The 22,607-nt window shown below is 37.7% G+C and overlaps 2 protein-coding genes across 3 annotated transcripts; one reads left to right on the forward strand and one right to left on the reverse strand.

Annotated features, from left to right (window-relative positions):
- Nucleotides 1–2,285: 2,285 nt before the first annotated feature.
- LOC127639894 (uncharacterized) lies at nucleotides 2,286–11,788 on the forward strand. Of its 2 annotated transcripts, none has more exons than XM_052122212.1 (6): nucleotides 2,286–2,609; nucleotides 6,574–6,912; nucleotides 7,244–7,528; nucleotides 9,817–9,948; nucleotides 10,463–10,819; nucleotides 11,152–11,788. In XM_052122212.1, exons 1-6 carry the CDS (start codon nucleotides 2,567–2,569, stop codon nucleotides 11,220–11,222), a joined length of 1,227 nt encoding a protein of 408 aa, XP_051978172.1. In that variant the 5' UTR covers nucleotides 2,286–2,566; the 3' UTR covers nucleotides 11,223–11,788. The 2 variants fall into 2 exon arrangements, with proteins under 2 accessions (XP_051978172.1, XP_051978173.1); XM_052122213.1 differs by having other exon boundaries at nucleotides 11,161–11,788.
- A 4,081-nt stretch (nucleotides 11,789–15,869) lies between these two features.
- Nucleotides 15,870–21,719, reverse strand: LOC127639897 (uncharacterized). Its single transcript, XM_052122221.1, has 4 exons — nucleotides 21,623–21,719; nucleotides 16,900–17,232; nucleotides 16,364–16,663; nucleotides 15,870–16,246 (listed from the first exon to the last, which is right to left on the reverse strand). Exons 1-4 carry the CDS (start codon nucleotides 21,669–21,671, stop codon nucleotides 16,062–16,064), a joined length of 867 nt encoding a protein of 288 aa, XP_051978181.1. The 5' UTR covers nucleotides 21,672–21,719; the 3' UTR covers nucleotides 15,870–16,061.
- Between the last annotated feature and the right edge of the window lie 888 nt (nucleotides 21,720–22,607).

The following is a 22,607-nucleotide window of genomic DNA, read 5'->3' on the forward strand; positions in this document are numbered from 1 at the left end:
GCACAATTAGGAAAAAAAAAACAGCAAGAGTTATTTTAAAGGGATGGTTCACCCAAAAATGGATCAATCCCTTATTATTTACTCACCCTCAAACCTTTCCAGATGTGTGTGACTTTCTTCTGCTGAACACAAATGAAGATTTTTAGAAGAATTGAATCTAATTATAAGAACGTTTTTGTACCGAAGGTCCCGAGTGAAATTATTTTGTGTACACAGTGTATTATAGATGTATTTTAGGAACTGAGGTTGAAATATCAAAATTCCCCCCAAAATACACACCTTTGGCAAAATTGATGCCATTCGTATTAATAGCCAAAATGATCGTAAAAGCAAAAATGAAAAAGACAAAAATGTCCCGAAGGTCACACAAGGGTTAAATGTAGGCTTATTATACATTTAAAAATAATTATCAATGAATTCACAGATTATTCACAAATCTAAATAAAAAATCTGCTGAATTCTCAAGCAATTGATTAATAAAAGAACAGACTGATATGTTTGTCTTTTAGTTTTGAATACTCATGTTTATTTGTAGCTGGTGCTATGAAGGATTTCTGAAAAGTAATAGAACACAAAAGTACTTTTTACACCTCAATGAAAACAAAACTCGTAAACATGAGCACATCTCCCCAATATTAGCATCTCTGACGGCCCGTTATAGAATTGATTTTACATTTACATTTATGCATTTGGCAGATGCTTTTATCCAAAGTGACTTACACAATCACTGATTCCAAATATAAGTTACTGGTCAAATGTCATGATGGTTAAATCACAAAACACAACATATTCTGTTCAGTTTAGTCCATTTAACCACCAGTGAATCCAATAACAAACAAGATACATGTTTCAAATCACCCTTAGAAGTGCTGAAAGTAACATGTTCCAGTTCTGTAAAACACACATTACACAGTTTCACATTATAATGGTACAGAATATCTGTCCTATGTGTGATCAATGAAGACTCTATAATTTAATGTACACCGTTAAATAAAACAAATGAACTCAATGAAAACAAAAGACAACATTTAACACACATTCATTTGGACACAGATTCTCGTCCACATCACAATTACTGTCCTCATTGTTCATGGGAAAAACCTTTTGGCATCACGAATCCATGTTTGACATTGATCTCCACTGATGCCATCACATGCCTCATCCATGGCATGAAGGAGGGTGGCACGCTCAAGGGGTTGGCGATCATAGACCTTCCATCTCCATGCTGAAGTCCTCAATAGTGTTGAGGAAAGGAGAGTATGGGGGGCAGGTAGATGGTCATAAATGGGCCTGAAATCATGCTTGAACCACCTCTGCATGGTGGAACCTGACACTGTCCCACACAGTTACACAGGTGATCCCTTCACCTCGACAGACCGAAACTCAATGAGAGGTGTTCTTATCAACATCTGCTAAGCATCTTAAAAAGATCAGATTTACAAACAATCTAAATTATAAATGTCTCAAAGACATCTGCTCAATGTCTTACCAGCATCCGAGAGAGTATTGCAGATGAGCAAAAAAAACACACACATCAAATAGATGTCTAAATGACACCTGGATGGAGTCACTCAGCATGCCCTGGATTTGAACTCACTACTCCAGGGGTGGCAGTCAGCATCAATGCTCGCTGAGCTACCCAGGCCCCCCACAAAGACCTCTATTTTAACACTGCTATATTGTCTAGTTCAATATATATATGCAGTACATTTAAAGTAGGCCTATAGTATTTTTGACATTTAAAATTCAACAATGTTTTAAAATGTTGTACAACTTTTATAGTGCAGTGTATGGAGTCCAGATTTAGCTGAATATAAAAATACATTGTAACCGAGTCTTTCAAAAGTTACTCCAGTCTGTTTAGCATTCGCAATAAAAAAAAGTGTTTACATTTTACAATAAATATAAAAATGGTGGATTGGACGAACTTGAAAAAAATCTGACCATTCTAAGACTTTCTAACATGTGAGTCGACTGTCGGCCATCTTTGGAGGAGCGCTCTCGTGTGGCTATTTCCAGTCATGGCGGAGGCAGCTCCTATAATGGAGAAAGACCAAAATCTCAAAAACGGTTGGACAAGATTATGATCAAAGAACATATTTCAAATCAGCATTTAAATCTGACAACACCGGCATCATAAATTGTGATTCTTTGCCTCATATTACACTAAAACATTCCCGGCGTGTATAGCTAATGCGCATGCGCGTTCAAGAGTTGATTGACAGGTGAGGTCTATGTAAAAGCTGATTGGCTCTTTTACCTGTAAACCTCCATCACAAGGAAGTTCCAACCATTCAACTACTCTACATTCAGCGCTTCCCAAACGTTTCATCGAAACTACGTATTTAATTAGTTTCTTAGCATCGAAATATTCAGGAATATAGACTCAAATGAATGTAAATCGCCATGAACGGGTATCTTTATTGGTTTTGAGTCGGTTTGGGAATAATCGTCGCTGTCAACGGAGTTCTGACTGGACGACAAACACTCTGAGACACCACGGAAAACTTTAATAACTACAATGAATATATTTATTCTCTTATAGTTTACTCAGATCTACGGCAATATGAAGATCTCTTTTTTATTTTTCTGCTTGTCACTTTCGGACGGTGAGTGTTGATTTAAAGGTTTTTAAACTTTCGCTTTCACTTGACCGACTAAAGCTTCACAACTGAGATTTGTTTGTTTATTCTACTTACTTACATTTGTCCTGTTTTTAACACTGGTTTTTAATTTTCTGTCTCGTTTTCTCGTGATCTCGACATAACAAAAGTTGTTTTTGCCTTTAATTTTCTCAAAAAACTATATAGTTTTAATTGACCTACACGATTTACAATTCAAAGTTTATTACAAGGTATGAAGGACAATGAGAGATCCTTGGCAGAAAAGTAAAATGTATTATATGTAATATGTAAATGTAAAGTTATGTTAATTCATTACATTTTGGTTATAAAATATTCACCTGCCCTATCCAAGAGTCTTCTAAACCAGTCACCTTTCACATAGGCTAAATCAAACATATTAATAAACACCAGCACGTCACAAACACTTAATAAACGCTTTTTCTTCAATATAGTAAGATAGATGTTCTTTCTTCTGCACTAAACAGGATTCAAGAAACACTGCGTTTTGCGCAAAGTACCGTCAATACTGCAATATGCGTGCACTCGGAGTATAAATCGCGGCTGGCTTGACCGCAGACGTCCTGGTCCCTCAAGTTGGCTGCCAATGAAATTGACCAAACGTTCAGGGTCACTGTATTGTCTACAACAAAGTTGTGGATGTGATAGTCTTCTTCTAAGGTGTCTGACACTAATCTGGAAGTTGTCAATGACTGAGAGACATACAGCTATTTCAGCTTGAGTGAGTCCTTGATCAAAGTAATGATATATTCGGTCATCCGTAATGCAACAGTGCGTTTAGCTGTTGCCTCCCGATAGCCTTATTGAAAACAACTTTTTGTTATGCCAAGATCACAAAAAACGAGTCAGAAAAATAATAATAACGCAAGGCCTCTTTGAGCTTCCGTAGGAAAGCATCACAATCAAAATAACATCTGCTGAACATCTTACAAAGATCAGATTTACAAACATTCTAAATCATAAACATCTCAAAGACATCTGCTGAACATCTTACAAAGATCTGACTTACAAACATTTTAAATCATAAACGTCTCAAAGACATCTGCTGAACATCTTACAAAGATCAGATTTACAAACATTCTAAATCATAAACGTCTCAAAGACATCCGCTGAACATCTTACAAACATCAGAATTACAAACATTCTAAATCATAAACGTCTCAAAGACATCTGCTGAACATCTTACAAAGATCAGATTCACAAACATTCTAATCATAAACGTCTCAAAGACATCTGCTGAACATCTTACAAAGATCAGATTTACAAACATTCTAAATCATAAACGTCTCAGAGACATCTGCTGAACGTCTTACAAAGATCAGATTTACAAACATTCTAAATCATAAACGTCTCAAAGACATCTGCTGAACATCTTACAAAGATCAGATTTACAAACATTCTAAATCATGAACGTCTCAAAGACATCTGAACATCTTACAAAGATCAGATTTACAAACATTCTTAATCATAAACGTCTCAAAGACATCTGCCGAACATCTTACAAAGATCAGATTTACAAACATTCTAAATCATAAACGTCTCAAAGACATCTGCTGAACATCTTACAAAGATCAGATTTACAAACATTCTAAATCATAAACGTCTCAAAGACATCTGCTGAACATCTTACAAAGATCAGATTTACAAACATTCTAAATCATAAACATCTCAAAGACATCTGCTGAACATCTTACAAAGATCAGATTTACAAACATTCTAAATCATAAACGTCTCAAAGACATCTGCTGAACATCTTACAAAGATCAGATTTACAAACATTCTAAATCATAAACGTCTCAAAGACATCTGCTGAACGTCTTACAAAGATCAGATTTACAAACATTCTAAATCATAAACGTCTCAAAGACATCTGCTGAACATCTTACAAAGATCAGATTTACAAACATTCTAAATCATAAACGTCTCAAAGACATCTGCTGAACATCTTACAAAGATCAGATTTACAAACATTCTAAATCATGAACGTCTCAAAGACATCTGAACATCTTACAAAGATCAGATTTACAAACATTCTTAATCATAAACGTCTCAAAGACATCTGCCGAACATCTTACAAAGATCAGATTTACAAACATTCTAAATCATAAACGTCTAAAAGACATCTGCTGAACATCTTACAAAGATCAGATTCACAAACATTCTTAATCATAAACATCTAAAAGACATCTGCTGAACATCTTACAAAGATCAGATTTACAAACATTCTAAATCATAAACGTCTAAAAGACATCTGCTGAACATCTTACAAAGATCAGATTTACAAACATTTTATTGTTGAACAAACGCAATGCTCTTAGTCAATCCAAAATGTTACTGAACCTCAAACCTAAATGTTTAACAAAGGAAAAGTGAGTTTTGTCTTTCTCAGGGGAGACATGTGATATGTGTTCACAATTATTAGGCAAATAAATTACAAAAATAATTTTATCCCAACTCAATTGTTTATTCTCAATTTTTAGAGTAAATGCAAAAAATAAGTAACACAAAATGACAATTAAATAAAATGTTTGGCCTTTTTAAAAATATCCATTGACCAATATAGCCACCCTTTTCAATAACTGCCCTGAGCCTTCAATCCACGGAGTCTGTCAGTTTCTTGATCTGTTCACGATCAACTTTCACTGAAGCAGCTACCACAGCCTCCCAAATGTTGTTCAAAGAGGTGTATTGTCTTCCTTCACATTTGAGTTCTCAGTAGGATTTAGTCAGGTGAGGAAGGGGCCAAGTCATTATTTGGGCAACTTTGAGGCCCTTGCTGGCTAGCCAAGCAGTGGAGTACTTGGATACATGTGACGGAGCATTGTCCTGCATAAAGATGATGGACTTCTTGAAAGCTGAGGAATTCTTCCTGTACCACTGCTTGAAGAAAGTACTTTCTGGCAGTAGGTTTGGGAATTGAGTCCATCTTTAACTCGAAAAGGTCCATTATAATGATAGCAGCCCATCCCAGTACCCCTCCTTCACTCAAAGTGGTGCCCTTTGTTCATTAGTGATCCAGCGACGGGCCCATCCATCTGGTCCATCAAGAGTCACTCACATTTCATCTGTCCATAAACCTTTGAAATATCTGTCTTCAGGTATTTATTTGCCCAATATTGACACTTCAACTTGTGAATATATGCAGCGGTGGTCGTGTGCAGTCTTCTTGACCTTGTCTATGTCTCTGAGCACTTGGCACCTTGTGCTTCTGGGCACCCAGAAGGTAGGTTGGGTAGGTTGCAGTTCTGGAATATGGTGGCATTGGAGGATAATGGGTTCCTGTTAGCTTCACATTTAATTCTTCTCATGTCTTTTGCAGTTAATTTGCGCCTTTTCTTCTCCATGTGTTTTTTGCACCCCAGTTGACTATTCGCAACAAAACGTTGCTCATTAATCTCTTTTTTGGCACATTTTACCTGAGGTAATGAAGCTGCCTAATAATTATGCACACCTTGATATAAGTTGTTAGTTACTTTCACCATACCCTCCCTCATTACTCAAATACATACCACCTGAAAATGATTGAATCCAATAGGCATTCTAGTTTATATGGTTTGGAGTGTAAATAATAATTGTGCACACAGTGTACATCTGGAAGACGTCTATAAGACGTTCATCAGATGTCTTTGAGACATTTATGATTTTGAATGTTTGTAAATCTGATCTTTGTAAGAGGTTTAGCAGATGTTAATTAAAATGTGATGCTTTCCAGATGAAAATGTCTAAAACCGACATCTCGGAGACGTACGTGTGCTATCTGGGTTTGAACCAGTGAAGATTATAATATTTGAATTTGTAGAAATAAAACTTCAATTGTAGCCAGTCTTGTGAGATTTATTAGATAAAGTCTGTGTTTACAGTTAGTACTAGCTCTATAATATTGGTTAAATCTCTTGACTTAGAAACCATTTCTGGTTGTTCTTTATTCCAGGTGTGTTTGGCGATGGTATAGATGAAATCAAGTCTGTGTTGGTGATTGAGGGAGATTCTGTCACTCTACACACTGATGTTAGTGAAATTCAAAGAGTTGATCTGATGGTCTGGACATTTGGACCTGAATACATTCGAATAGCTCAACTTAATAGAGTATCTCAGATCAGCTCTATATATGATGTTGATGATGGGAGATTCAGAGACAGACTACTATTGAACAACAATACTGGAGATCTCACCATCACAAACATCAGAATCAAAGACTCTGGACTTTATGTACTAGAGACAATTGGAGAAATTGATGTCCTACCCAAGTTCTATTCTATTAATGTTTTTGGTAAGTAGTTTTTCGATGTGATAATTAGATTAATAATTAGAGCTTGTTAATCATTTATTTTGCTTTTGGTTTGATTTCATGGCATATCAGTTCTTATCCATTTTTGTCCTGTGCTCATATATTATTAAATTACTATGAAGAAAATGTCCTGTACCTTCAAGAAAGTCAAAAGAAACAAAGAAGAAATCATATTTTGCATATAGAAAATGAAGCTTTACATTAAAAAATGTATGCAGTAAATTCGAGACATTGTTTAATCCAACTGAAATTGTAGTTACTAATTTATAATAATGTGTGAATGTGTTAATAAAGCATTATTTTATGTTTTCAGCTCATCTGCCGGTTCCAGTGATCATCAGAGACTCTTCTCAATGTTCTTCAAGCTCTAAATGTGTGTTGGTGTGTTCAGTGGTGAATGTGACACATGTGACTCTCTCCTGGTACAAAGGAAACAGTTTATTGTCCTCCATCAGTGTGTCTGATCTCAACAGCAGTCTCTCTCTAAATCTGGAGGTGGAATATCAGGAGAACAACATCTACAGCTGTGTGATCAACAATCCCATCAGAAACCAGACTAAACATCTCAACATTACTGAAGTCTGTCAGCCGTGTCCAGGTATTAGCTATTTAATAATTTGTTCTGCTTCCCTCTAGAAATATTTTTTTTTTTAGTGAACTATACTTTTAACATTCATATGAATGATATAAACATGAAGTGATGCAGATCATGTGACGTACATCTTAGGGCAGTTAATACAGATACTCCACTAAAATAACAATGAGCATTTAACTAAAAAAAGGACAGTTGTAAACGGAGCCACAAATACTTTATTTCCAGTCATCAGGTTTCCAAAAATTATGTTGGCTTGACGAATCCCCAAAACAAGACTAACATTTCTAACACCAACTCGTCCTAGAGCGTTCAAGGTACGTCTACCAAAGTCAAAACAGATATTCAGACTGTTCTGACACGCAAAATTGAACAAACCCAAAAAAGACCATTAGTTACACTCTCTGTCTATATATCTATAGTATCTGACTATCCATGTAACCGTCTCTCTGACTATAAATCTATCTGGCTGTTTATCTTTCTGTAATGTCTGTATATCCATCAAACTTCAACATTATAGTTTAAACTTTCAGTCAAGTTTGTCTTGACAAATTTAACCTGTCTGTCTAGTTACAATATTAATGTATTTTAAATGTTTGATTACTGTCGTTGGTCAAATTTAGTCAGAAGAGCCTGTAATTTTCAGTGTTGGGTGAAATTTGATTACAAAGCAATTAGTTACTGGAAGCTAGTTTCTTTTAAGTAAACTTTTTACCCTCAAATCAGTTAATTATTATTAAGTACAGTTTATTACTTGGGTTGCACATATTTTAAAACTAATATTAAAACACAATGTACAGTTGAAGTCAGAAGTTTACATACATTTCAGTTGAGGTCATTAAAACCAATTTTTTAACAAATCCACAGATTTCATATTAGCAAAATATCGTTTTGGCAACTCGTTTAGGACATCAACTTTGTGCACGATATGAGTAATGTTTCCAACAATAGTTTACAGACCGATTGTTTCACTTTTAATTGACTATAATCACAATTCCAGTAGGTCAGAAGTTTACATACACTAAGTTAACTGTGCCTTTAAGCAGCATGGAAAATTCCAGAAAATTATATCAGGCCTTTAGACAATTAGCTTCTGATAGGAGGTGCACTGAATTGGAGGTGTACCTGTGCATGTATTTTAAGGCCTACTTTCAAACTCAGTGCCTCTTTTCTTGAAATCATGGGAAAATCAAAAGAAATCAAGACCTCAGAAAAAAATAGTGGACCTCCACAAGCCTGGTTCATCATTGGGAGCAATTTCCAAATGCCTGAAGGTACTAGGTTCATCTGTACAAACAATAGTACGCAAGTATAAACACCATGGGACAGCGCAGCCATCATACCACTCAGGAAGGAGACGCATTCTGTCTCCTAGAGATGAACGTAGTTTGGTGCGAAAAGTGCAAATCAATCCCAGAACAACAGCAAAGGACCTTGTGCAGATGCAGGAGGAAACAGGTAGACAAGTATCTATATCCACAGCAAAATGAGTCCTATATCGACATAACCTGAAAGGCTGCTCAGCAATGAAGAAGCCACTGCTCCAAACCCGACATAAAAAAGACAGAATACAGTTTGCAAGTGCACATGGGGACAAAGATCTTATTTTTGGAGAAATTTCCTCTGGTCTGATGAAATAATAATTTAACTGATTGGCCATAATGACCATTGTTATGTTTGGAGGATTAAGGTTGAGGCTTGCAAGCCGAAGAACACCATTCCAGCCGTGAAGCATGAGGGTGGCAGCATCATGTTGTGGGGGTGCTTTGCTGCAGGAGGGACTGGTGCACATCACAAAATAGATGGCATCACAAGGAAGGAAAATTATGTGGATGTATTGAAGCAACATCTCAAGACATCAGGCAGGAAGTTAAAGCTTGATCGCAAATGGGTCTTCCAAATGGACAATGACCCCAAGCACACCTCCAAAGTTGTGGCAAAATGGCAAAAAATCAAGGTATTGGAGTGGCCATCAGAAAGCCCTGACCTCAATCCGAGGCCTACAAACCTGAATCCGTTACACCAGTTCTGTCTGGAGGAATGGGACAAAATTCCAGCAACTTATTGTGAGAAGCTTGTGGATGTATACCCAAAACATTTGACCCAAGTTAAACAATTTAAAGGCAATGCTACCAAATACCACCAGAGAGTATGTAAACTTCTGACCCACTGGGAATGTGATGAAAGAAATACAAATTCATTAGTAATTTGTAGTGGATTACTTTGTTAACTTGCCCAATACTGGTCATTTTTATGCGTGTTCCTATGACTTTCTCTGTTTTGCTGTTTTATAGTGGACAACTCGAAGAAAATTAAAGAACCCACAGTATATATAGTGCTGATATCAACTGCTGCTACTGGAATATTCGTGGTCCTGACTTTTGTGACGATATTCTGCATTCGCAGGAAATTAAAACATCAACACGGCAAGTAGCTCTTAGCAGATATAGCAAGGAAATACTTTTGTTGTAGAGTTTTATAATGTTTCTGTTTATAATGTTCTAACAATGTTTCCAAATGTTATAATGTATTTGTTAGAGCTACTTCAATGTTCAATTAAATCTGTGATTATTAATGGGCCAGACGCCTGTAGAATAGAGTTCATATGATACTCTATTAATGTGCACATTCATCAAGCACCATTACAAAGAAACACCATTACTAGAAGTGCTTGAAAGTAAGGATGGGCGAAAGCACTTATCATCTTTTCGATCCAATAGAAAGCATAAGAAATGACTTATTATACTTTTAAAAAGTTAAAAATGACAAAAAATCTCAATTGATTTGTCATCATCCAAATTTCGTCCCCTTTGAGAATAGTTCAACAGGAATGCATTGGTTCGATTTCCACAATGAATTCACTGTGAACATCCACTCTCTGTGTAAACTGCCTTTTATTAATTTATACATTATTAGTTCCTATTTATTCATTTTCTCCAGGACTTAATGATGATACGCAAAAAAGTGTGAAGACGGTGAAAGCGAAGGAAGGCGAGTCTGTCACTCTAAACACTGGAGTTACTGAAATAAATGGATTTGATCTGATTCAGTGGAAGTTTGGAGAAATGGGCACAAGCATCACTACCCCGTTTGCTGCCATAGCTAGAGTAAAAATTGGGAAAAATGTGACATTGAATTCATTGAATGAAGATAAATTCAGTGGCAGACTGCAACTTGATAAGGAAACTGGATATCTTACCATCACAAATATAAAAACCACGGACAGTGGACTTTATAAAATGAAAATCAAAAACAACATGTCGAAGATCAGCAAAACATTCTTTGTTGAAGTCTCTGGTGAGTAGCTCAAGTCTTTCAATGCAGTAGCAATCTTTAGGTCTGTGTGAGGGAGCTAGATGCACTTTGAAAGTTTAAAGTGTGCTATATGCCATCTGTTACTGTAAAACGTACCATGCGGATGTGCCAGAATTGTCCTGGGTCTAATTTGGGTGGGCCCGAACCACCCTTGTCTACGCCATTATTGTGGATTCCCAGTAAAAAATCTCTTGTTGAAAGTCATTACAAAAACAAAAACATATTTTATTGTTCGTGCATCCGTGTGCATCTGCTGCATCAGCATTACATGTAGATGTGTTTCTTTTTAACTTATTTTAATTGTTTTCTTACAGAATCCACAGAAACCCAAGGGAATGATATAGAGGGAACAAACACGCCATTGATGAATGAGGCATCAGTATGAAACAACTACAATTGAACGGCATATTTCAACTGTTATGTGCCTCCAAAGTTACCGTATATAAATACAATGTGTTTGAAATCAACCACTGTGTGCTATTGATTTCATATTTCTATGTTTTCAGCTATTATACATTGATGGAACACTTGATCAGTCCACAATATGTTCTTCTTACATTTACATTTATGCATTTGGCAGACGCTTTTATCCAAAGCGACTTACAGAGCCGTTATTACAGGGACAATCCCCCCGGAGCAACCTGGAGTTAAGTGTCTTACTCAAGGACACATGTGGTGGTGGCTGTGGGGATCGAACCAGCAACCTTCTGATTACCAGTTATGTGCTTTAGCCCCTACACCACCACTCTATTCTTTCACCTGTGATCAGATGTTTTTTAAATGTTGTATTTTATACTTGTTACATTACATGTGCATTACATATTGCATGTGTAACATTGTTCATGCGTGCTCATTCTTCATATTGTGTGATTTGTGTAAACTATACAGTGCCATGAAACTCTAAACAAGTTTTACGGGTTATCTGATAGCAATGGTGGATAAACCTGATTATGGAGGATATGGTGGATAAATCACATGATCAGACATGAATGTGAAATCTTTAATGTGATTCATCTGCTGTTCTCAGTGTGTGGTCATCTCTGTCCTCTAGTGGACAAACTGTGTTAAACGTTTTGCTTCTTTCCAAACGACATTGTTTTTATTCTCAAAATCAAAACAGTCATATTAAATAGAAAATATGTATGATTACATTTTTTTATACGATTTAATAATAAAGTTCTATTTTTTCTTATGAAATAATTTGCGTTATTTCCGTGTGTGGTGTACAGTGCAGCGTGACGTCATTTGCACGTCCGCCATATTTGTTGTTTTTCCGAATCCACGCTTTCTGTCACTCTTGCTAGCATATTCTCACAGTTACTCATTGATTGTTTTTTTTTTTTCCCCAGCTAACACCAAGTTTACTTCCTGTGTTTGGTAGTTAAACCCTACCTCACAGGTCCTAGCATACACAAACATAACACATAGTTTTGCCAACATTCTTGTACGAACGGCCATGGAGGAATGTACCACGTGGGAGGAAGAAATCTGATGTAAAGTTGCCTGGTAAAGACGTTTTTGATAGCTGAGAGAGTCCTGCCACTCGAAGGCGAATTCTTTATAAGTTGTTTTCGCACAACTGAACAACTTCCACTCTTAGTTTTTATTTTTTTTTATTTAATAACATTTTGTTAAAAATAAATTTGATTTGCATTGCAGTTATTATATTTAAGCAAAACCAATGCAAAGTGCTTCTCTAAGGATTGGGGTTTGTAGGTATGTTCTGCCTGACTAAATAATGCAACGTTTCACTGTTAAAGGGATAGTAAAATACAAAACAGTCAAACATAAAAGGGACACTATAGCATTGTTTATCAGTGTTTGACTGGACTGGATGATGTAATCAGATGTATTTGAATGTATTTTAACGGCACAATTAGGGAAAAAAACAGCAAGAGTTACTTTAAATGGATAGTTCACCCAAAAATGGATAAATCCCTTATTATTTACTCACCCTCAAACCTTTCCAGATGTGTGTGACTTTCTTCTGCTGAACACAAATGAAGATTTTTAGAAGAATATTTTAGCTCTGTTGGTCCATACAATGCAAGTGAACGGTGGCCAGAACTTTGAAGCACCAAAAACACATAAAGGCATCATAAAAGTAATCCATATGACTCCAGTGGTTTAATCCATGTCTTCAGAAGTGATATGATAGGTGTGGGTGAGAAACAGATCAATATTTAAGTATATGTATATAAATCTCAACTTTCACTCCCACATTCTTCATCTTTTGTTTTGGGAAATTCACATTCTTTGTGCGTATCACCATCTACTGGGCAGGTAGAAACATTTATAATAAAAAAGGATTTAAATATTGATCTGTTTCTCAGCCAGTCTGGATAAGAGTGGCTGCTAAATGTCTTAACTCTTGTGCGTTACTCTGAGGTCCTTAGAGGACAAAAATGTCCACGTTAAAAAACTGCCATAATAATATTATTTTCCACTTTCAGTGAGTTAATATAAAAAATATAAAAAAATATAAAAAAAGTACATTTTGAAGTCAGGGCTCCAGAATGAAAGTATAATATCATATAATTCATGATTTTTATGCTTTAATGGCACTGGGATCAAATATCAGTTTAATGGGTTTCAATGGGGACATTTAATCCTGAAGGTCCCGAGTGTGACTATTTTGTGTACACAGTGTATTATAGATGTATTAAAGGAACTGAGGTTGAAATATCAAAATTCCCCCCAAAATATACACCTTTGGCAAAATTGATGCCATTCGTATTAATAGCCAAAATGATCAAAAAAGCAAAAATGTCCTGAAGGTCTCACAAGGGTTAAATGAAGGCTTATTATACATTTCAAAATAATTATCAATGAATTGACAGACAGGACCTCTAACTCCCTATAGAGAGTCCCTAGGTCCAGACTCAAACTAAAAGGAGACCATGCATTTGCAGTAGGGGCACCAAATTATACTGTATAATCCTTCAAATCAACCACAACACATTTTGGAAGACTAATTAATCCTTTCTGCAACCCTGCTGTGCATCAACAGTTATTGTTGTATATAACCTCTCTGCAGTGTTTATAAAATTGAAAATAAAAGCTTTACAGGAACAGGAACTATATTCAAACGACAGGCGAACGTTTGCTGGGGAAGACAGAATCTTCTCATACTCTGAAAACATACTGTTTCCTTTCTGCAGCATATACATCATCTAGATATCATTCATAAGACGGCAGACTGTTTAAGTGTTTTTGTTGGACTTTGGTGGATTTTCTCAGCCATAAGTCAGTCGGTTTATCTGAAACACATCGACAAACTCTTGAGACATCAGAGCAGATTAATGAACTTCATCTGATACTGAACTCAGCAATATGAAGATGTTTTACTCTCTCCTTTTCTCATATTTAACACACGGTGAGTTTCGGTTTACACTTTCGCTTTCGTTCTTGCAACAGGATAAAACGTTTTAGTTCTCTCCAACAATTACTGCATGAATCTGTTCGTCAGTGATTTATTTTATTGTGTTTTTTGACGTCATGACTTTTGCCCAAGCTCAGAAGTGCTGTATAGTTAGTTTTATATTTCACATTCACGACAATACCCATTAAACACCTGCAATTTCAAGCCAAACCAACTTGGAAATGCATGAATAGGTTTTCTTTGCCTAGCACAAAAATCTATTTTATTTGCCCTATAAATCAATTAAACAATTTAACAGTTTGATATTATGACATCACAACACATTTGAAATGTTCTTAAGAATACCCCTTTAAGGGGCCTCTGTGGGCATTAACTCCATATATACATATGTAGGTAATATGCAGGACATCTGTAAGTTCTGTATTGTTTGTGCCGTGTGGGCCGGGAGAAGTCTGATGTAAAGTTGCCTGGTAAAGATGTTATTGTTGATAGTGGAGAAAGTCCCGCTGCTCGAAGGCGAGTTCTTTAGAAGTGTTTTGCACGACTGAACAACTTCCTGTCTTTGTTTTCAGGACAATTGTGAAAAGCCACAGAGAGACAGATCAGAACTACATCGCTAGACCACATGGACAGGAGAAAAAATACTAATAGGTAAACACTATACTGCCATGTTTCACTGTTAAAGGGATAGTTAACAGGGAAAAATGATCAGATGTCATTTACTCACCATCATGTCGTTTCAAACCTGAACATCCTAAAGCGGACAAGAGTCCAGACTAACACAAGGTGCGAATGTGAAGGGTTAATAAATCTGTATCTAGCGGTAGAGTGTAATAAGGGACGGTTGGCCCTGTGGTTCGCCCGTCCTGTCTCGTCGCTTCAGTACGGCTCCCGCGTCAGGAAATACGCCAGGTAGGAAATCACCCCACAAAGTCTGGGACCTTTCTCGACATCTTAATCTTTGATTGTTAAATGCAAACTACAGTAAAAGTTCCACTTTCAGTGTCCCTCTGCAGCTTTCACCGACGATTATGCATGTTGTGGAGGCGGGGCTATGCAAATGAACACCCTATTGTGACGTCACTATGTAGCTGATTTCAAAATGAGTCATTTTTTGCCGAGTGGAAACAAGAAATGCTCTTTTTGGGTTGGAGAGGAAGTTTTGAGTTCTGAAGCTTACAGCAGGCTATTTATTGTACATTGACAATAGGGGTTGGTTCTCCCCTTTTTCTCCCCAATGGCAAATTCCCAATGCGCTCCAAGTCCTCTTGGTGGCATAGTGACACGCCTCAATCCGGGTGGCACTCAACAAGTCACATGACTTGTTGAGTGCATTGCCGCGGAGACGTAGCGTGTGGAGGCTTCACGCTATTCTCCGCGGCATCCACGCTCAACTCACCACGCGCCCCACCGAGAGCGAGAACCACATTATAGTGACCACGAGGAGGTTACCCCATGTGACTCTACCCTCCCTAGCAACCGGGCCAATTTGGTTGCTCAGGACACAGTTGGAGTCACATGATTCATTTAATAATCATTTAGGAGCTTGACAGCCCCAGTCCTCATGAAATGGTAAAGAGCGGCCAGTATATTGTTAAAACATGAATTAATCAAGTGAGAATAAAGACTGACCAGATTGACCATCCACCTGCTTTATTGGCATCCGGAGTATTTTGATTAAAATATAGAAAATACACCATTATCACAACAAACACAGCTGCTCTGTACAAACAAAAAAAAGTCTTAGTTTTTATTAAAAAAAAAGAATAATTTGCCAAAAATAATAATAATAATAAAAAAATTCAAATGAAAGAGGAAGAGCAAGAATAGTCTAACTGTGTATCACTGTTTGACCGATCGTGATTTCGGAGTTCGTCTTTCCTGCTCAAGTCTTCTGGATCTGATGATGTCATAAATCAGAACGACAGCAGCAGCCACAGCAGCCACGCCCATCAGAGCACAGACGACCAATCGGATCACAGCTTCAGTTGTGTCACAAGAGCAGACGCAGTCTGAGTGAACAGAGACTGAAACAGAATGCGTTTCATTCATACTTCAGTTTATAGGGGTAACATTTCATGATCTAAACTCAATCTACAGTCAGATCTGTATCCAACAACACTCTAATATCAGCACTGACACACCTGAACACGTCTGACAGACTTCAGTAATGTTGAGATGTTTAGTCTGGTTTCTGATGGGATTGTTGATCACACAGCTGTAGATGTTGTTCTCCTGATATTCCACCTCCAGAGGTAGAGAGAGATGGCTGTTGAGATCAGACACACTGATGGAGGACAATAAACTGTTTCCTTTGTACCAGGAGAGAGTCACCTGTGTCACATTCACCACTGAACACACCAACACACATTTCGAGTGCCGTAAACGTTCTGATGAAGGATTTTGAGGACAGTAACTGGTGATGGCAGGAATGGGCAGAGGAGCTGGAAAACATGAGAATAAACAGAAATCAGAATAAATAAATCAATAACAGAGAAATAAGCTGCCTGTTTGTTAGTATGTCGAATGAGAGTTTGTTCAAAATGAGAGTTTGCAGGCATTTAAGGCCTTTAGAGGACACTTTATTCAAGTGTGAGACCATCAGATGCCAAGCACACTGTTCAGAAATGTATCTGACAAGAATAATGAAGTTCTTGCATCTGGAAGAGGCTGTACTCACCATAAACAAGAACAATAAACATTTTCCTTGACACCTTATTTCCAATGATCTGTGCTTTATACAGTCCAGAGTGTTCAGTTGTGATATTTGTGATGGTGAGAGATCCAGTCTGATCATCCAGATGAAGGTTGTTTCTGAATCCTTCAGGACTTTTAGATGTAGAGATGATTTTAGCTGTTCTATTAACTTCAGCAACACGAGTGTCTTCATCTCCAAACCTCCACAGTATCAGATCGTCTCCTTGAATTTTTGAAACATCCGTGTCTAGCGTGACAGAATCTCCCTCCATCACTGACACCATCTTTATTTCATCTGTCTCAATGCCAAACACACCTGGAGAACATATAGAAATAGATCACAGCTGTGATATAACTTTGGGTTCTCTAAAACTGTAACTCAAAATTGTTGTAGTTTCAATGCATTCATATATAAACTAAACACTTGCTGTCGTAACCTACAGGGATCGAGACGTTGTGTCGATGAATTGACACTAGGGGTCGCTCTTGAGTTGGGTTCTTGGGTTCTGTGTTTGTCCTATGTTGTTTTATGTAGCACCATGGTCATGGAGGAACGTTGTCTCGTTTCGCTGTGTACTGTACTAACTGTATATGGTTGAACAACAATAAAACCACTTGACTTGTCTTGACTTGACTTGAGAGCCCGAGACACCTTCAGATCTTTGAGAAAAGGCCAATGAGAAGTAAGCGAATCTAAATTTGCATGCCACTCCCCCGTATATACGGGTATAAAAGGGAGATCGGAATGTGGATTTTTGCACTGAGGAGCCAAGACAAGGTCCCGGCCACTACAGCGGTGTAGCTTAGCCTGTGGCAAGAGGGACACAATGTCTCGTTCCCTCCATCAGGGATCGGAGGTTACGACAGTAACCGAGACATTCCCCTTCTGTCACTCACTCGATGTTTTATCGATGAAGTGACACTAGGGGTCCCTTATATGAAACACCACATTGGCTCCTACCACCTAAGATCTGAAGGTGTCTCGGGCTCTCAAGAGCAGCCCCTATAGTCACTTCATCGACACAACGTCCAGTGAGTGACAGAAGGGGAACTGGAATCTTTCAATTGTGAAAAATTTGCAAAGAAAAATTGCGAACAACCTATATACAGTAACGTCAGCTTAGATACTAAAGCAGCAAAATGAAAAAAGGTGCAATAGTTTTTTTTTTTTACATTGTTAGTTGTAAAATAAATATATAAAATAAATATTAAAAAACACTAACGGAGGTTAATCGGGTTTTATATGAAGATTCTTCTAAAAAAAGCACAAATCTGTTACAGTGAGACATTTACAATAGAAAATTAATGATGACCATTTTTGGAGGGTTTAAAGGCAGAAATGTGAAGCTTCATTAGCAAGCACCTACATTAATTCTTCTGTTTAAACTTGTGTATTATTTGAGCTGTGAAGTTAAAGTCGTTTTAGGGTTTTCGGCATTGCGTCATGGCAAAAGTTTTAAAATTGGCTATAACTTTGCACAGATGCAGTTAGTAAGTGATTTTATCACACTAAAATAAACGTGTTGGGTCTATACATTTGAAAATGTTTACAGATTGGCCACATTCACTTCCATTGTAAGTACATTGTAATGTCACCTACATTTTTACTCTTTTTTTTGTAAAGAAAAGGACAAGTCGAAAAACATTTTATGAAAAAATATTATGCCACAAATGGTGTTACTTGTAATGAACCAGGATTCACGCCATGTTGAGTGAGATTGCAAGCGTGCATGTTTGATTGACAGATCGCGTGTGAGCGCACTCAGGGTTGCCAGGTCTCTGTTAAGAACCTAGCCCAAAACTAGCCCAGTAGCCAATCAAAACTAGCCAAAAGCTAGCACAATAACCTATACAATTAGCCCAATAGCTAATGAAAAATATCCCAAATGTAGCCCTACAGCCTATCAAAACTAGCCCAATAGCCAATTAAAACTAGCCCAAAACCAGCCCAATAGCCAATCAAAACTAGCACAAAACCAGCCCAATAGCAAATCAATACTAGCTCAAAACCAGCCCAATAGCCAATCAAAACTAACCCAAAACCAGCCCAATAGCCAATCAAAACTAGCACAAAACCAGCCCAATAGCAAATCAAAACTAGCACAAAACCAGCCCAATAGCCAATCAAAACTAACCCAAAACCAGCCCAATAGCCAATCAAAACTAGCACAAAACCAGCCCAATAGCAAATCAATACTAGCTCAAAACCAGCCCAATAGCCAATCAAAACTAGCACAAAACCAGCCCAATAGACAATCAAAACTAGCACAAAACCAGCCCAATAGCCAATCAAAACTAGCACAAAACCAGCCCAATAACCAATCAAAACTAGCCCAAAACCAGCCCAATAGCCAATCAAAACTAGCACAAAACCAGCCCAATAGCCAATCAAAACTAGCACAAAACCAGCCCAATAGCCAATCAAAACTAGCACAAAACCAGCCCAATAGCCAATAAAAACTAGCACAAAACCAGCCCAATAGCCAATCAAAACTAGCACAAAACCAGCCCAATAGCCAATCAAAACTAGCACAAAACCAGCCCAATAGCCAATCAAAACTAGCACAAAACCAGCCCAATAGCCAATCAAAACTAGCACAAAACCAGCCCAATAGCCAATAAAAACTAGCACAAAACCAGCCCAATAGCCAATCAAAACTAGCCCAAAACCAGCCCAATAACCAATCAAAACTAGCCCAAAACCAGCCCAATAACCAATCAAAACTAGGTCAAAACCAGCCCAATAGCCAAAACATAAAACCAGCCCAATAGCCAATCAAAACTAGCCCAAAACCAGCCCGATAGCCAATCAAAACTAGCCCAAAACCAGCCCAATAGCCAATCAAAACTAGCCCAAAACCAGCCCAATAGCCAATCAAAACTAGCCCAAAACCAGCCCAATAGCCAATCAAAACTAGCACAAAACCAGCCCAATAGCCAATCAAAACTAGCCCAAAACCAGCCCAATAGCCAATCAAAACTAGCCCAAAACCAGCCCAATAGCCAATCAAAACTAGCACAAAACCAGCCCAATAGCCAATCAAAACTAGCACAAAACCAGCCCAATAGCCAATAAAAACTAGCACAAAACCAGCCCAATAGCCAATCAAAACTAGCACAAAACCAGCCCAATAGCCAATCAAAACTAGCCCAAAACCAGCCCAATAACCAATCAAAACTAGCCCAAAACCAGCCCAATAACCAATCAAAACTAGGTCAAAACCAGCCCAATAGCCAAAACATAAAACCAGCCCAATAGCCAATCAAAACTAGCCCAAAACCAGCCCGATAGCCAATCAAAACTAGCCCAAAACCAGCCCAATAGCCAATCAAAACTAGCCCAAAACCAGCCCAATAGCCAATCAAAACTAGCCCAAAACCAGCCCAATAGCCAATCAAAACTAGCCCAAAACCAGCCCAATAGCCAATCAAAACTAGCACAAAACCAGCCCAATAGCCAATCAAAACTAGGTCAAAATATGCCACTCCCTAACCTAATAAACATTTTTAAAGTCCCTATAGCCACTTTCTGATAATTTCCCTTCATTTGTAGGCCTCGTTGAGAGCGCAAATGCAGCCCATAATAAGACATTCAGAATACACCAATTTGAGACATTTTCCGTGTGATAAAATGGCCAATGTAAATCTAATATGTTTTCTAAACAATGAACTCTGAGGTTGATCATCAATGGAAAATGCTTCTGTTCTGATTTCAACTGGATAAACTGCATTTCATATGAAAATTTAACAGATACTATAACTATAATAGTCATTTTCACTTAAAACAAAGAGATTTTATTAATTTCCCTGCCCTTGGGTTATTCAAGTGTTTCTTTTTATCATTTTCATTCAGTGCACAAGCACACACACACACACACACACACACACACACACACACACCTGGTGCACATGTACTACACATGACCGTCGCTCTCATAACATCAGCCATGCTCAAATATAATTATAATTGTAATCGTCTTGCAGTTGAATTCCCTCTCTAATGTGATACAGCAATGTAGAGAACTAGCATAAATCCTCATGAAAATGGACAACACAATTCATATAGATTTGATAGGCTGCTGATAAACATATTTATGATGATGATGATGACCCCGCTCACCACTCTAAACAGCACTGTGGCAGCACTGGAGTCATTCAGGTTCCTGGGCACTGCCATCTCACACAGGACCTGAAGTGGGAGACCCACATTGACTCCATTGTGTAAAAGGCCCAGCAAAGGTTGTACTTCCTTCGCCAGCTGAGGAAGTTCAATCTGCCACAGGCGCTGCCGATACAGTTCTACTCAGCAGTCATTGAGTCTGTGCGCCGCACTTCAATAACTGGTTTGGTTCAGCTACGAAATTAGACATCAGAAGACCACAAAGGACAGTTCGGTCTGCTGAGAGGATTATTGGTTGCCCCCTGCCCCCCCTTCAATAACTATACACTTCCAGAATGACAAAAACTATACACTTCCAGAATGACTTTATTTTCTAATTTTTTAATTAATAATAATCTCTGTCTCGTTGTATTGTTTGTGCACTGGAAGCTTTTTAATTCTACGTTTTAATTCTTACGTAGGAACAGCGACATAGACAAACAGTTTATTGGTGTTTGGTAAAGTATGGAAAGAAGTTGCTTGATTTAAAACAGTAGCTTTTTACTTTGTTCTAAAGTAAAGAGATACAAAAGCATTTTTAACTTACCAACAAGGCACCACAAGCACGAACAGAGCAATACAAAAGCGTGAGCCATTTGAATAGTCGGCTAAACAGTCTAAAGAGTCCGTCAGCATCACTCGAAATGTCTGCATACACTGAGACTGACCAGGTGTTGCATGTGAAACATCCCCTGACAGGATGTGACCATCCTCCCAGTGCATGCACACTTCCTGTGGTTGCATTTGTTTTGTTTTTCACATATAGCCCACAAAATATTCCTGTGTTCATTACTGTTGTTGTGATGTTTTTCTTCTTCTTTATTTTCCAGAGAGTATTTTTAAGGACAGGTAGTGATTAAAAAAGGAAGTGGGAATGTGAAATGTATTTCTCTAATGTTCTCTCATGATATACTTGATGTCCTAAACACCATGTAACATTGTGGTTTGTTTTTCCTGTATGTTTCGATTCAGAATGTTGCACTTGCTTGTTTCAATCTACTGTTGTGTTATTTACGGGGTTGAATCAGATGTTGGTGTATAGAGAAAAAAAGGAGTTAGGATCCTTATTGAACTTTTACTTGTAATTAGTGGTTCTTGCAGAGCAAAGCATCACTATTATAATCTCACATACTTTTTATTATTATTCTGCTTCTTCAGTACAAAACCTCAGCACTCAACTCGTCCCACACCATTTGGTGTAGACCCAAGAATAACATTGTAAAGACGTACGATGTTCTGGTGCGGAGATATTTGATTTGTTACTTGGTTGCTAAGGTAAGCCCATGTGGTTGCTAGACAGTTTACCAAGGTGATACTTAACATGGCTCCTTGCTATCCTGAGTGAAATTAGACTTAGTATCACATTGGTAGCTGCCTAGTAACCAGATGGGGTTACCCTAGCAACCAAGTAAATAAATCACATATCTCTGCACCAGAACATCATAGAGACTTCTGGATTGACTTATTTCACTCAGGATAGCAAGGAGCCATGTTAAGTATCACCTTGGTAAACTGTCTAACAACCACATGGG

Source organism: Xyrauchen texanus, chromosome 48, assembly GCF_025860055.1.
Source record: "Xyrauchen texanus isolate HMW12.3.18 chromosome 48, RBS_HiC_50CHRs, whole genome shotgun sequence".
Taxonomy (NCBI): domain Eukaryota; kingdom Metazoa; phylum Chordata; class Actinopteri; order Cypriniformes; family Catostomidae; genus Xyrauchen; species Xyrauchen texanus.